The sequence below is a fragment of the Sinocyclocheilus grahami genome, unplaced genomic scaffold, assembly GCF_001515645.1.
Source record: "Sinocyclocheilus grahami isolate Dianchi unplaced genomic scaffold, SAMN03320097.WGS_v1.1 scaffold359.1, whole genome shotgun sequence".
Classification (NCBI taxonomy): domain Eukaryota; kingdom Metazoa; phylum Chordata; class Actinopteri; order Cypriniformes; family Cyprinidae; genus Sinocyclocheilus; species Sinocyclocheilus grahami.
This window is the reverse complement of record NW_015505538.1, coordinates 131,642-146,862: the sequence shown is the minus strand read 5'-3', so window position 1 is coordinate 146,862 and position 15,221 is coordinate 131,642. Positions and strand designations below refer to the sequence as shown.

Sequence of the window (15,221 nt, the reverse complement as noted above, 5' to 3'; positions counted from 1 at the left end):
AAGTAATCCACACCTCTCCAGTCCATCAGTTAATGTCTTGTGAAGAGAAAACCTGCGTGTTTGTTTCTTACAAACATGCCTCTTTTGGTTTCAGAAGATGCCCATATCTGTTCTCTTAAAGAAACAAAGTCATCTACATCTTGGATGGCCTGAGGGTGAGGACATTTTCAGCAAATTTAGATTTTTGGGTGAACTATCCCTTTAACTTTAGGCCTTGTAACCCCAAATCTTTGGATCCACCTACATTCTTGTGTTTTGTTGATTCTGACACAGGATCTGAGGAACTACCAGTACAGTTTACCTGTGGTGGAAAGTCTGCGAGTGCACATGGAGATGGGCAACAGCTACATCGACATTCCTAAGTCCAGGTTTAATGAGGTCAGAGTTATATTTGAATTGTGCAGCAGTCAGGCATCATTGTTATTGTGTTGTTGAATGTGTTGTGGTGTTCTGGCTGTTGTAGATGCTGAAGGTGGTGAACTCCTCCAATGAACACGTGATCAGTTTTGGCGCCTGTTTCAGCACTGAGGCCGATTCTCACTTGGTTTGCATGCAGAACGAGGACGGAAGCTACCAGACGCAAGCCAACAGTATACCAGGAAAAACCAGGAGAGGTTTGTTAGTCACTTCTATGAGAGCTGGGCGATATAGCTAAAAATCTTAAATAACTTTGTGTATTCTCTTGAATGTCTTAAAACAGTTTTCTTTTTCAATCAGAGGGACCAACGTTTAAATAATTTCAAGCCATTGTAGTCAAGTAGATTGAAAATATTAATAATGCAAAATCGAAAAATCAAGTGAAAAGTGTTTTTTAATTTAATTTACATAAAGAAAATGTGTTTAATCATTTTTTTGCACCAAAATAACATGACATAAAACAGATTATTTCAACTACATATATTTATTTAAAATAATCAAAGCGTGTTTTCTTACTGTTTTTGACTGAATTAACACAAAGGAAAAAAATTACATTTAATCGTTTTTATTTACAGTATATACACAAAAATAATATTACATAAAACACATTATTTTGCCTACGTATATTCGTGAAAAATAATCAAGGCATGTTTTCTTACTGTTTTTGACTGAATTAACACAAAGAAAAAATTATATTTAATAGTTTTCATTTATATGCATAAAAATATTTTGATGATTATTTAATCTTACCAGTACTAACATTTTATATCTGAGGTGATATTAAAACATCTTTGTATTTATGCTGTGGTACTTGCAAGTTGCGAGACAAGAAAGGATCGCAAAACTAGTTTAATTTGATCAAAATCTTTAGGAAAGCCAAACTTTCAAATGTACTTTGGTTAGCACCAAAGGTTTTAGTGTGAAATCACTCAAGTTGTTTGTTGTATAATATTTGTTATGTAATATGATAAGTGGATGTCTCACCGGACCCTGTCTTTCTTTTGCAGTGACTGGAGCTAGTTTTGTGGTTTTTAACGGTGCTCTGAAAGCCTCATCAGGATTCATTGCCAAATCCAGCATTGTGGAGGGTAAAGCTGACACACAAATCATTTTCAAACACTTCCTAAGGTCATTACTCTCAAAAAGTTTTATCGTCAAACTGTCCTTCTTCATCTTTAGACGGGTTAATGGTGCAAATCCCTCCGGAGACCATGGAAGGTTTACGACAGGCCCTCAGGGACCAAACCGACTTTCAGATCCCCTGTGGGAAGGCAGATTCGGATGAGACACGGGAAAATGTGAATGTACGCTGGGTCGACTGGACTGCACCCGTCAACTCTGGGTACCAGCAATTTATCAGATACATTTACACTATCAAAAGTTTGGAATAATTAAGATTTTCTAATTGTTTTTGAAAGAAAACTCTTCTGCTCACTTAAGGATGCATTTATTTGATCAAACACAGTATAAACAGTAATATGTTTACAATTTGAAAATAACTGTTTCCTATTTGAATATATTTTAAAATTAATTCCTGTGATGCAAAGCTGTATTTTCAGCATCCATTACTCCAGTCTTCAGTGTCACATGATCCTTCAGAAATCATTCTAATATGCTGATTTGCTGGTTAACATTGTTATTATCAATGTTGAAAACACGGGAATAAATCACAGGAATTACTATTTAAAATACGCAATTAGAAAACTGTTCTTTTAAATTGTAATAATATTTCACTATTTTTACTGTATTTTTATCAAATATATGCAGCCTTTGTGAGCAGAAGATACTTTTTTTTTTAAATCTTAATTATTCCTAACTTTTGGCCAGTAGTGTACATTCTCATCAGATGCTTTCTTATGCAGGTTCTTACGCCAATACTGTACTGAATAACCACTTTACTGAATGATAAAGCACTATTGATCTATTTGGCCGATGTTGCAAGTGACCTTGAAAATGTTAGCTGCATTAATTAGGCACTATTTAATATTCATTCTTTCAGCTTCCTTTGACTGTTAAGATGCTGTGTCAGGTCAAACATAATTCCCCTAAGACAGTATAACGTGTAACATGTTTGCAGAGTCATCAGTCCGGTGGATGGCAGGTCTCTAGAGGGAGTGTCAAGCGTCAAGATTCAACAGGACTCAGAGTTTGAGATGGACGGCCAAACCATCAGGTGTACTGAGGTGTGTACAGCATGATGCCTGCAAAAGGAGGAATTTTATTGGTGTCTTCTCTGCTTCATGTCCTATCTCTCCCATCAGGTCTTCTATCTGCTGAAGTCTTCAGACGTCTCACTGTCTGCTATCCTCACGTCATCGGCTCAGTTTCAGAGAGAGATCGCCACCGCCAGCTGCGCCGCCCTCTGCCCTCACCTCTCTGTGCTCTTGGCGAATGGATTCAACTCTCTCGCACTCCGGGTCTCCACCGACTCAGACATGGTAAATTATTGTGGGCACAGGAGTGTTGGCTAAAAAACTCTAAGAAATATCTTGCTGGGCTAAGACCTACCTATCTTCCAATGTAAGATCAAAATTGCACGGTTGTCAACAACAACAAAAAAAAAAGATTTAAGGGCTCTTGTGGTTTTCCGCTAAGATAAACATTCGAGCAACTTTTGAAAATGAATAAATTAGCACTAGCCATAAATATTAGTATTGCAATTTTACTATACACTACCGTTCAAAAGCTTGGGATCAGTAAGATTTTTTATATTTTTTAAAGAAGTTTCTTCTGCTCATCAAGGCTGCATTTATTTGATCAAAACTACAGAAAAAAAACGGTAATATTGTGAAATATTACAATTTAAAAGAAGAGTTTTCTATTTTAATATACTTTAAAATGTAATTTATTCCTGTTAATGTTAATTATTAACAGTTGTGCTACATAATATATATATTATTTTAATCTTTGTAATAATAATATTTATTAAATTATTATTAATAATATTTTTTTTCAGGATTCTTTAAATAAAAAGTTAAAAATAACAGCATTTATTCAAAATATAAATCTTTTTTAACAGCAGACACGTTGGGGTCAGTACATGCTTTTTTTCTTTCTTTTTTTGAAAGAAGTTAATATTTTTGTTGAGCAAGGATATGTTAAATTGCTAAAAAGTGATTGTAAAGCCTTATATTGGTACAAAAGATTTCTGTTTTGAATAAATGCTGTTCTTTTTAACTTTTTTTTCATCAAAGAATCCTGAAAAAAGTATCTCAGGTTGCAAAAAAATATTAAGCAGCAAAACTGAAGCAACAAGATACTTCTTTAAAAAACAGAAATCTCGCTGATCTTACTAATATTAGGTATTGTAAAAATACATAATTTTTAACATTACTATTGTACAATTGCATGTGTGTGTAATATTAGTTTGTGTAATATTTTTTAGAATTATAAATTGATCTTAAATACTTTTATTTTGCAGTGAAATATTTCAGTAATATTTCTTATTTTGTTTTATGTTTTGATTTAGTAATAATAATTTTTTAAAAATCATATAAATTGTTGTTATAGTCATATTCATATATAATCACGAAATTATGCTGCCCTTTAAACAAGCGCAACAAACCTGAAGCCTTTTTTAATCACATTTACAATCGCAATCACAATATTTGTCAGAAAAATCTTGAAAGCACTTGAATCACACAGTTGTACGTTTTTAAGTTTGCGTCTGTACAAGGTAACATAAAACGATTTACACTGCTGCTTTTTGGGAAAAATATTCACTGGCATCACTTTTTCTTTTGTTAGCAGCTCCCAAGTCACTGCAGTGTTTTCCACAGACTTACACTCTATGTGTGGCGGCACTTCCCCTGGGGAAAATATATATGTATATAATGTAAATCTAAAACAGCAGACGGGCTTATTGAAAGTGCAAATTCATTCTCTACCAGCAGGAGGCGCTTTATGAACGGCAGAAATAGCGGTTTCCCCGGTAACGGCTGTAATCAAAGCAGCGCTGCGCTCATGAACGCTACATTGTCAGGCATTATAGGAAAGATGAAATGAAAATGACATATACTTTTCTTAAGACAATCGCTTCCCTTCAAAAAAGATACATTCATATAAAAACACCCGTGCCGCGTTTTGATTTTGAAACGTGCAGTGCTCATGTTTATTCAATGACGTCAAAGCCTTTTGGAAAATCTATTTGTGGCGGCCGGTCAGTGTTGATATTGTGGCGGGCCGCCACAAATAAATCAATGTATGGGAAACCCTGCACTGTAATGCTGATTAAATGCATAAAATGCATTTGTAACCCTCTCATTGTTGTAGGTTGAGTACCAGGCTGGCTCTGGTGGCCACCTCCTGCCTCAGAAGTATATGAATGATCTGGACGGGGCTCTAATTCCCGTCATCCACGGAGGAAGCTCCTGTGTCCCCCATCAGGACATGGACATGGAGTTTTTCTTCTACATCTCACTGAGCATTTGAAAGCTGGTGACTTACAAACTTTGCATCCACAGGCAGCCATTGGGACCTTCACGACTGGTAGCAATGAATCGCAGATACGTAGAGACAGACTTCGTATCTGATCTCTGACAAGGTATGGAGAGTTTGATGCATTTTAGAGGAACTTCACTGAAGTGGAACTATATTAGCGATCCTTTAGAATAAAGCAGAGGTCAGCAACAAAAATAAAAACGTGAGAACTTTGCTGTGCTTCTTCGTGTTTCCATTGTCTGTTCAATGGATGCCGGTCGATGAATGTTGGTTTGAATGCAAACAGAATTGTTTATGTATGACTATGATGTCAGATATACCGATAATTATAATCGTTACTCGATTGCACACATGGCAACCGTGCATATGAAGTGCTGCATTTCTTTATGTCTGTTTTTTCTGAGCTGGAATCTGCAATGTTTTTTTCCCATCCATCATAATTTGTAGCTTCATGTGGATTTAAGAATCCACATGAAGGTTATATGTACTGATTATTGTACTTTCTAAGTACTGCATCTTATGGTTAGTCATTTTTCTCAATCTGTAAAATACACCTCGGTTTGATTGCTTAAAACATATAGATGAAATCATCTGCTAATGCAATTAAACTTTTATTAAGCTTAAATACTATTTTTGGAACAGACAGCTCATGTGTTGATTAAAGGTGATATTTTTGATAGGGCATTGAAATTACAAATTAAAACTCATTCTGCAATTATAACCCCAAAAAAGCTTATGAAATGCTTATGAAAACATTGTTTCAGATCACATATATTTACCAAAAAAGGAGTTCAGAGTAAAGAAAAAGGATGGGATCATCTTATGAAAAGATTTGCTTTAACATTTATGTAATTATTTTCACACTACTGCATTAATTAAAGAAAAGGTCATTTATTGAGATCTTTAAATGCCTTTCTTTTACTATTAGTTTATTTTTACTGGACAAACTGAAAAACAGCCCCATCTGTTAACACTACAAATGTGTTGTTGGTGTGGCCAGCCAGGAATTGAACAATCCTTAGAGCTTTGAATGTTGGCCTGAAAAAATATCAACACTTCTGAACACTTTTACATGTTTTTTTAATTTTTTTAATTTGATCAACCCACCATGATGAAAGTTAACAAGGCTGCCAAATGTCCTTAATATACTACAGACATTGAATATCTGTAACGTTTAATGGGTTTGACAGATTGAAGAAACTTTTGAAAACTCTTTCCTTATAAAATATGCTGGATGGTGTTTCTGAATTAAGTAGCCATTTTATAAATGCAATAACCTTTATTTCTTTTACTAGACTTGACTGTGATCCTACATTTTTACATTCAGCTTAAAATGTACCTTAAACCTGCAAAACAAAGACTTTTTTCCCCCTCAAATGAATTCTGATTATATTGACGCCATTAAATCATTCATTTTTAAATGCTCCATCTTAACAAAAATCTAAATTCATTAATTTGCAAAATGCACTTTTACTGTCGCTGGTGAAATGAAATACAGGACGAGTGATTGTTGCTTATTTTTTATTAATTTTTTCTTCATAGTGATAAAACACAACCTAAACAGTGATTAATCATTTTTGATATATTGACTGGTATATTTAAATAATCTGAAGGCCTCTATAATTCTGTCACAAACCAAATACAAATGTTCTTAAGATAAAGATGATTGTTGTAGAAGGATTGAGATTAAATCTGTGAAATTAGTTGAGCATTTTATAGACATCTCAGATCTTCTCCCATATATTTGTTCAGCTTAAAATGTACCTTAAACCTGCAAAACAAAGACTTTTTTCCCCCTCAAATGAATTCTGATTATATTGACGCCATTAAATCATTCATTTTTAAATGCTGCATCTTAACAAAAATCTAAATTCATTAATTTGCAAAATGCACTTTTACTGTCGCTGGTGAAATGAAATACAGGACGAGTGATTGTTGCTTATTTTTTATTAATTTTTTCTTCATAGTGATAAAACACAACCTAAACAGTGATTAATCATTTTTGATATATTGACTGGTATATTTAAATAATCTGAAGGCCTCTATAATTCTGTCACAAACCAAATACAAATGTTCTTAAGATAAAGATGATTGTTGTAGAAGGATTGAGATTAAATGTGTGAAATTAGTTGAGCATTTTATAGACATCTCAGATCTTCTCCCATATATTTCGGCTTTGTGGAGTATTTTGGGAGTTAAATTATTTTCTCACTGTTACTGATTAATTAAATCATCACAATTAAAGCATTTTTATGCTTTACAAAAAGCTGTTAAGATGTACCCGGTTGCATAATGTATATCTATTTATTCTTGAAAACCAGATTTATTAGATGAATTTTCTGGTATGGGACCTAAGGATGTTCTTCAAAACAACATTCATTTCTAATATGTATCTCATGTAGAATAAAATTTGGATAAATATACATATTCATCGTCTCATGCTCATTTATGACATGTTTATAACAGCCTTTTGTTTTGTCATTTAGATGAAGTGAGATTTTCTAAATGGGTGATTTGCTGCAAATTTACTGCTCACATTATAGAGTTATGTTGTAATTTTTTATGTTTTAAAAGACATTGTGAACATCAAACACAACACACAAGCAAAGGTACAGTATGTTCCATACACAATGACTCAAATGTATTACGAATGAATTTGTATGTTGGCAAGCTGAATGTCTATGCTAGTAATGCCAGCAGTTGAATGGTGTATTTTGAACCTACAAGTCATTTTAATATTTTTGTATCCTGTTTTCTTGGCTATTGAAGCTCTAGCCACATTCATAACCAATTGTTTCTATTAAGTCTTATTTGACTATAAAGGTGCGGTCACATCAGTGAAATTTCACAGGTAAAAAAAAGGACCATTGTCAGTAGTGCAGAGATGTATGAAGCACTGCTATCACAGAAGTCACTTTCAAACCAAGCAGATTTACATAACCTACTTGAATGTGTGAAATCTGCATGGGTTCTTCACGTGAAACTCACATGCCGATTCCTATGGGAATGACTGGATTTCGTCCATGAAATTTCAAAAAGCAGTAGTAAATGTGACCTCACCTTAAGGATGCATGGTTAAAAATGTTTTGGATTAGATTGAAGAGTATAGATGTTATTTGTTCCATTTCAGTGACCAGCAATCATTTGGTGTCAGTGCAAATTGATGCCTTTGTTATGGTCAAAATGTTTATTATAGCAACCATTCAGTGTCCAAAAATTTCTGTGAAGTCACCATGTCGCTTGAGCTGCTCGGTTTGCATGGAGTGTCTTCTCATCAGCATCCTCCTGGTCTTGAGATCCTTTGGAAAACCTGCAGGAGCCGAGGGAATGCAGGGCTTTGTCCCTGCTGCTACGCCACAAACTGCTTTGTTGCAGGAGCTGATGCTGCTTGGATTGCCACTTCCAGTGATATTTGGAATTGGTGTATGCTGGTTCAGCGGAGGGAGGAAACCAGCTCGAGGATGGGAGATGGGATCCAAAAGTGGCCCGGAGCCCCGACGCTCGTAGCCGATGGGATTCCTCCTGTGCAACTGCGTCAATGAAACGCTCTCAAGAGATTCCCTGGAGCCCACCAAGGTAGGAGAACGCGAGTTAGCAAGTTTTCTCTTCTCCAGCTGTCCTTTACGGTCTTCTGGAGAGTTGGCGAGGCTCACTGATAGTTGGGAATCGGAGCTGTAGTGGTCCATTCCTAGTTTCCTTCTCTGGATGATGTTGCGGAGACTGGACACGGCCAAATTTGGCAGGGATTTGTCCGGGTACTTTTCAGCCGGTAAAGCTTCAGCGCTGCTTTTGCAATGAAGATTGGGATGGGATAAAGAGTGCAGGGATGATAAGCTATCAAAGGACATGTTTCGGCACAGTGCTCCTTCCGGTCTTAAACCTTCACCGTTTCTTCCTTGACTTAGAGTTTGACTCAAGGAGTTGGTTTCTTTCAAATCAACACTGCAATGCCGTGATAGTGGCGTGTTGCCAAAAGCCAATCTGTTCATTCTGAAAGTCATTTCCTCTTCAGGCGTGATGTCTGGGAGTTCCTCCGTAGCGGAGGTGCTTTTGACGTGCTGTTGGACCAAGAAAGACTGTGGAATCTTCAGCCATGGCTCGGAGTGTAATCTCTGGAGATTGTGGATTTTGCTCAACCGACTGTTTACCAGGGAAACCTGGTGGGATGGAGAAGTTGGCTGGGAATTAGTCATGCTTCGGAGGTCCTGGAAGGAAAACATGTGCTCTGTAGGACTAGAAGAAAGAGTCCCCTGTGGAGATGTACTGAGGAGAATATCAGATGGAGAAGCACAGGGAATGATGTTGGAACTCAGCTTGTCCCATTGTTCCACCATTGCAAGCGGAGGAATAGGTAGGTGCTGTTTCGCCACTTGCCTTCCGCATGCCAGTTTGTCAGGGGTGATGATGATGACCTCTTTTCCTCTGGCTTTGCAGGCATCCATCAAGATTTTAAGAGTTTCTTCATCGCAGGCATTGATGGCGTATATCAGAGCCGAAGAACCGGTGTGGTCCTCAAGACACGGATCCGCCCCGCTACCCAAGAGCAGCGCCACTACCTCAGGACCGGCTTGCTTCAAACAGGCATGCATTAGAGCCGTCTTCCCGCTCTTGTCCTGGATGTTCGGATCAGCACCACTTTCAAGCAGGTACCCAACCATCTTAGCCTTCGAGACACTTTGGTGGTCCATATGCCTGCTCCTGCAGGCGACCATCAAGGGTGTTTCGCCGCACTCATTACTCTCATTAATATAAGCGCCGCCTTCCAGAAGTAGCCGTGTGAGACGGAGACGACTTAGGTAGACGGCCTTAAGCAAGGAGTTGCCATCAGTGTTGACAACATGCGGACCTTCCATCTTCACCTCTTTTACTGTGACTCGCACCTGATGGGGATCACGTATGTTGCCATGACAAAGCCTGTGAAGAGGGGAACAAGGTTAGGTATTGCATGGTCTTTGTCACAATGGATGTATGGAAGACAGTCCATTTGAAAACCTCTTCTTATGGAAAATTACACACATTACATCTACAGAATGGAAGTCACGAGTAGCTTTGAATTATCTTATTGTGTTCGTCTCGTTATTATATGCTTGATTGGTTGCAAAATAATGAAATGGAGCCAAATGCACTTTCCCACTCTCTGTGTTTCTTTATGCAGTCCTGCTCAGCAGCAACCTCCTTTTTTTGTAGAATTACAGCTCTCTCTCTCAAGCTATTTATTTTTTGAAAAGCTAAATTCAATAAACCGAAGCAGAGACCTTGGCTTTATTGTTTGCCATTACTGCCAGACAACATTCTTTGTGCTGCCTGTCTTTTTCAGCATGAGCGCAAAGCTTTGCCTTCCTCACACTTTCTTTAGGAACAGCATCTTTCTAAAGGCCATTGTGTTTGCTGTGCTTGGTGTTACTTTCTCAGAGCGCTGACACACGCCTGCAGAACATCATGCCTCTGATTAGGGTTTATAAAGTGTTTTTGAATACATTTTAAGTCAATTGGAGAGACGGTAGGCACTTATGTAAAGAAGGTATAGGTACTGTATTCAGTTAGCTTCGTCCTACATCTGAGAGATGCATTATAAGGAAGTCTCCTCGCATTTTCTAGAAGTTTCTTTTGCCGAACCATTTGTAATTTATTTGTTTTTGCAAACTATTTTTTATTTTTGTCTCTAAAACGGACCTTGTGAATTAAAGACAAACATTTTGAAAACAATCATTTCCAGACATCCGTACAGCTTCCATGGTTCTCAACTGTGAATGAGACCTTTTCATAATTATTTTTCAAATTTGCATGTGTTAAAGTCAGCATAAACACATAAACACTTTTTGCTGTGTCGATGCACATTTCTAGTGTTATTGTGTACAATTCTTGACTGTTGGCAAAGAAACAATTTTCACCAATGAAATTGCTAGTAAATTTCACAATTGATTACAAAGAAATAGCAAGCAAGACATTAAATTAAACATAACATTTTGAAGTAGTTTGAAATACTACTTTGAAAAATATTTTTTGTACAGAGTTAACGCACATTTCATAGATAATTTCAATGCAATGCTTTGCTTTTCAAATGACTGTCCTTTTCAGCTGATGCTTGTGTGTTGGGCTCCTTTTCTCGTTGAATGTCTAGTTTCACTAGAAATGTCAGGTTACAGAAGCAAAATGCTTGCAAATGCCATTTCATCTGAACTCTAATCACGTTGCAGGTGTTGAAATCAAAGCCCCAGCTCTGTGTCTGTCAGTGAGACAATATCAGTACTGACTGTCCAAGTAATAATTGCATTTCCTCTGTGACAACAAGGGTTTGAACAAGTTGTCATGAGCAGCTCGCACGCTGTTACCATGGAGGATATGACGATTGCTTTTGAGTAGCTGTGACTTTTACCCTGTCAGCGACATTCTGCTGAGCTGCTCAACTCTACTGGGAGCAGGTAGAGAAGCTCCACCTATGCACTTAAATTGGCCTTTGGAAATCCTGCCCAGCTGATTTCCCAGAGAGAAAAATCAGAAAACGACTCCATGCTATTTGCTTCAATTCTTCAAGCTTTTGTAATGTACATGGAAAGATGATGTATGAAACATATATATATATATATATATATATATATATATATACTTATACTTCATGGCATTTAAGCACACTTATTTACAATTATTTAAATTCTGATTACTGTAATGTATGTCTTTGTTTTACTTTACGATAGATAGATATTTCGATACAACAATGCAAATGTGCTTCATTTTCTTAGTGCAAAACCAATGCAAACTTAATCCATTAATTAATTTTGCTGCTTGTAATGCATCATTAATGTTTGTTTTGTTTTTTTAAGTATTACTTTACTGTAGAGATCTTGAGTTTCACAGGGACACTGCACCATTAAACTGTACTTCTGGATGCCATCATCTGTGGTTTGTACAGCATTTGTTGCATTTGTAATGTCTCCGAACTCAAGGATGACATGCAGATGACAGCACCTTAAAATGCTTTTCAATGCTTGTACGAAACAGGAAGCGACTCCTGAAGAAAAAAAACACCTTGTATAAGGACAGCTGTATTTCCTGTCTTTTTTTTTCATTATGCCTTTGAAATAATGGTGTTTATATGGTGCAGTGGGTCTGAAATAGTAGCTGCTTTACATATGTGAAAGAACTGTCGTCAGGTTGATTGGAAGGTGAGATGGCGTAGTTTCAGTCCACTTGAGCAATGCCATCTCCATGGCAACCAGTGGAATAAAGAAAGGCTGCGTATGAGTCTCACACAGGTTGGACTAAACTCACTGTGAACTTCCAGATTACGGCTCCCACCGACTGAGTGCATCTGATCACAGCTGATTCCTGCAGCAACTAACTCAGCAGTTTACCACCACACAGTAATCACGTAAATATAAAGAAAGGATAATAAACTAGTTATTTAGTGTGATTACCTTTGGTTGGGATGATATTGGGAGAGATTTTTTCTGTCATATAATGTAGAAATGTTTCAGTGCTAGAACTGAAACATTTTACATATGCAACAGCTGGAAGCGAAGGTCAGAGGAGTGATATTTAAAGACTAAATAACTACGTGTCATTTATTAGCTTAATGAAGCTCAAATGTGTCCAATGTTTAAATCAAACTTATGAACAAGTTACTCATTCAGGTCATCTGTGGTGCAGGTTTTGATTACAGTTTATTAGTCATTTATCTGAAAGGTTCTGCTTGATAGATTGAAGACCTAGTGTTTGAAATGGAATACTAAAAAATAATATTTTTTTCATTTTATTTTTTTACTGTTCTATTTTATTTTTTCTTTAATATTTTGTTTTATTTTATTCTAATTTGTTTAATTTTATATTTTATTTTATTCTATTTTTCATTTTATTTTTACGCTGTTCTATTTGATTTCTTTAATTAAATTTTGTTACGTTTTATTCTAATTTATTTTATTTATTTATTTTTTCTGTTTTATTCTATTCTATTTCCATTTTATTTTTTACTGTACTGTTATTTTTTATTCTTTGTTTGTTTTATTTTATTCTATTTTAAATTAAATGTATATATTTATTTTATTCTATTAAGTGTTTTTATTTAATTGTATTTTGTTTTATTTTATTTCATTTCATTTTTACTCAATTTTATTTTTATTAAATTTTCTGTTTTATTTTATTCTATTCTATTTTTTATTTTATTTTTTACTGTACTGTTATTTTTTATTCTTTGTTTTATTTCATTCTATTTTATTTGAAATTTTATTTGTTTTTATTTTATTGTATTATTAAGTGTTTTTATTTAATTGTATTTTATGTTTTATTTTATTTCATTTAATTTTTACTCCATTTAATTTTTTTCTTTAATTTACTGTTTTATTCTACTCTATTTTTTATTTTATTTTTTTACTGTACTGTTATTTTTTATTCTTTGTTTTATTTCATTCTATTTTATTTTAAATTGTATTTGTTTTTATTTTATTCTATTATTAAGTGTTTTTATTTAATTGTATTTTATGTTTTGGTTTATTTCATTTCATTTTTACTCCATTAGATTTTTTCTTTAATTTACTGTTTTATTCTATTCTATTTTTATTTTTATTTTTTACTGTACTGTTATTTTTTATTCTTTGTTTTGATTTATTTTATTTTATTCTATTTAATTTCAAATGAAATGTATTTATTTATTTTTATTTTATTATATTATTAAGTGTTTTTATTTAATTGTATTTTATTTTTTATTCTATTTTATTTCATTTTTTTCCCCTTTAATTTACAGTTTTATTCTATTTTTTATTTTATTTTTTACTGTACTGTTATTTTTTATTCTGTTTTGTTTTGTTTTGTTTTATTTTATTCTATTTAATTTAAAATGAAATGTATTTATTTATTTTGATTTTATTCTATTATTAAGTGTTTTTATTTAATTGTATTTTATGTTTTATTCTATTTAATTTAATTTATTGTTTTATTTTATTGCACACATGGAGCTGTTTCATTGCACATGTGTCTGCTGTTAACAGAAGCCATGAACCTGCTTCACAGTGGACAGTCTAATTGTTTAGCCATCGTCATGGCAACTATTCCCAGTAAACTGAGTGACATTAATGATGCTTTTCCTCTATTAGCAGTCGGCAGTGTCCGTTCAGATTGATTTTCATTTCAGTAAAAAAACAAATGTTATATCTGTATTCAGAGCAAGAAAACATGAATGCTGCTTTCCTGTGCAAAACCTGCTCGACTCAATGCTAGTGTTGTGGGTGGTTGCAAAGGTTTGCTATGCGGTTATAAGGGTTTTCTGCGGCTTTTAGTGCATTGAATCAGAATCAGAATAAGAAAGAGCTTTATTGCCATGTGTTTACACACACAAGGAATTTGTCGTAGTGTCAGGAGCTTCCAGAACAGAAAGTAGTGCAGACACGCATATACATACGTTGCTACACTGTTGATAAGGTCCGAATGGTTGATAAAATCTTGCTAAGTAGTTTATTAGGGTGTCAAAAGAACCCAGCCATGATTTTCAGATGATTTATGGTTGAGTTGAATAAACCTCAGATGAGCACAGTACTCGTGCTGCTTGGCTAATCAAACACCACTAAAAATGACCTATTCGTTCTGGACGTGTCAAGTTTTTAACAGCTTCATTTGTATGATAATGTTTTCATTCATTTTAATATCATATTGATATCATAGGATCATGATAAGAACCCAGCTGCTGACAGAATCTGTGTGTTTGGTAGAGCAATAGAAATAGTTTTATAGGAACACCACTAAAACCAGAGCAGCTAAATGTGTTGGTTCTGTTCTGTTATTATTTTTTGACACTTTCGCTCAAGTTTTAGTTTATTGTCGTGCATAAAGATGATGTTCGTTCCCAGTATCTGAACATCCGGCCTGGAAATCCCCTTTCCAAATCCATAAATCTTGATTCTTCATTCCATTTGGGTTTGTTTAGAAACAGAACATCTACAAACAGATTGCCACACTATTCCCATTTTTGAGATTTATACGAGTATGCCGTTATTTTTGGGATTGACACAAACCAGTAATCCCCCATAATCCCACAGGGTTGCCCTTGCCAAAGCGTTCCCTGACGGAAACACTTGCCACACATTTTGGAAGTAATATTTTAAGTTTTAAATGTTTAATTTTTACTCTTTCTTATATATATATATATAATCATTCAAATAAATTGTTAAAAGATATTTCTTAAAAGTTTATTTTTTTCCTATTTCTGATATATTTGGCTAAATAAACAATGCCTTCATATTTATTGAAAAATATCAGAGGAAAAATATGCGCTCTATATATAAAATGTTTTATTTTTTGCTTAATTTTTTCTCTTTGTGACATTTTTAGATGGATAAAAAAAAAAAATATATATATATATATATATATATATACAC

The 15,221-nt window shown here is 34.6% G+C and overlaps 2 protein-coding genes across 2 annotated transcripts in view; one reads left to right on the top strand and one right to left on the bottom strand.

The window, feature by feature from the left end:
- zfyve16 (zinc finger, FYVE domain containing 16) overlaps positions 1-5,301 on the top strand; it is a 31,493-nt gene extending 26,192 nt beyond the window's left edge. Inside the window, exons 11-17 of the mRNA XM_016229847.1 lie at positions 274-378; positions 464-614; positions 1,425-1,505; positions 1,597-1,759; positions 2,495-2,600; positions 2,679-2,855; positions 4,690-5,301. Coding sequence (XP_016085333.1) covers positions 274-378; positions 464-614; positions 1,425-1,505; positions 1,597-1,759; positions 2,495-2,600; positions 2,679-2,855; positions 4,690-4,848 — 942 coding nt within the window. The 3' untranslated portion in view covers positions 4,849-5,301. The remainder of the gene's footprint in view (positions 1-273; positions 379-463; positions 615-1,424; positions 1,506-1,596; positions 1,760-2,494; positions 2,601-2,678; positions 2,856-4,689) is intronic.
- A 2,693-nt stretch (positions 5,302-7,994) lies between these two features.
- LOC107548989 (ankyrin repeat domain-containing protein 34B-like) lies at positions 7,995-9,735 on the bottom strand. The gene has a single exon (XM_016229874.1). The coding sequence runs from the start codon at positions 9,708-9,710 to the stop codon at positions 8,061-8,063; it is 1,650 nt and encodes a 549-aa protein (XP_016085360.1). The 5' UTR covers positions 9,711-9,735; the 3' UTR covers positions 7,995-8,060.
- Positions 9,736-15,221: the final 5,486 nt, after the last annotated feature.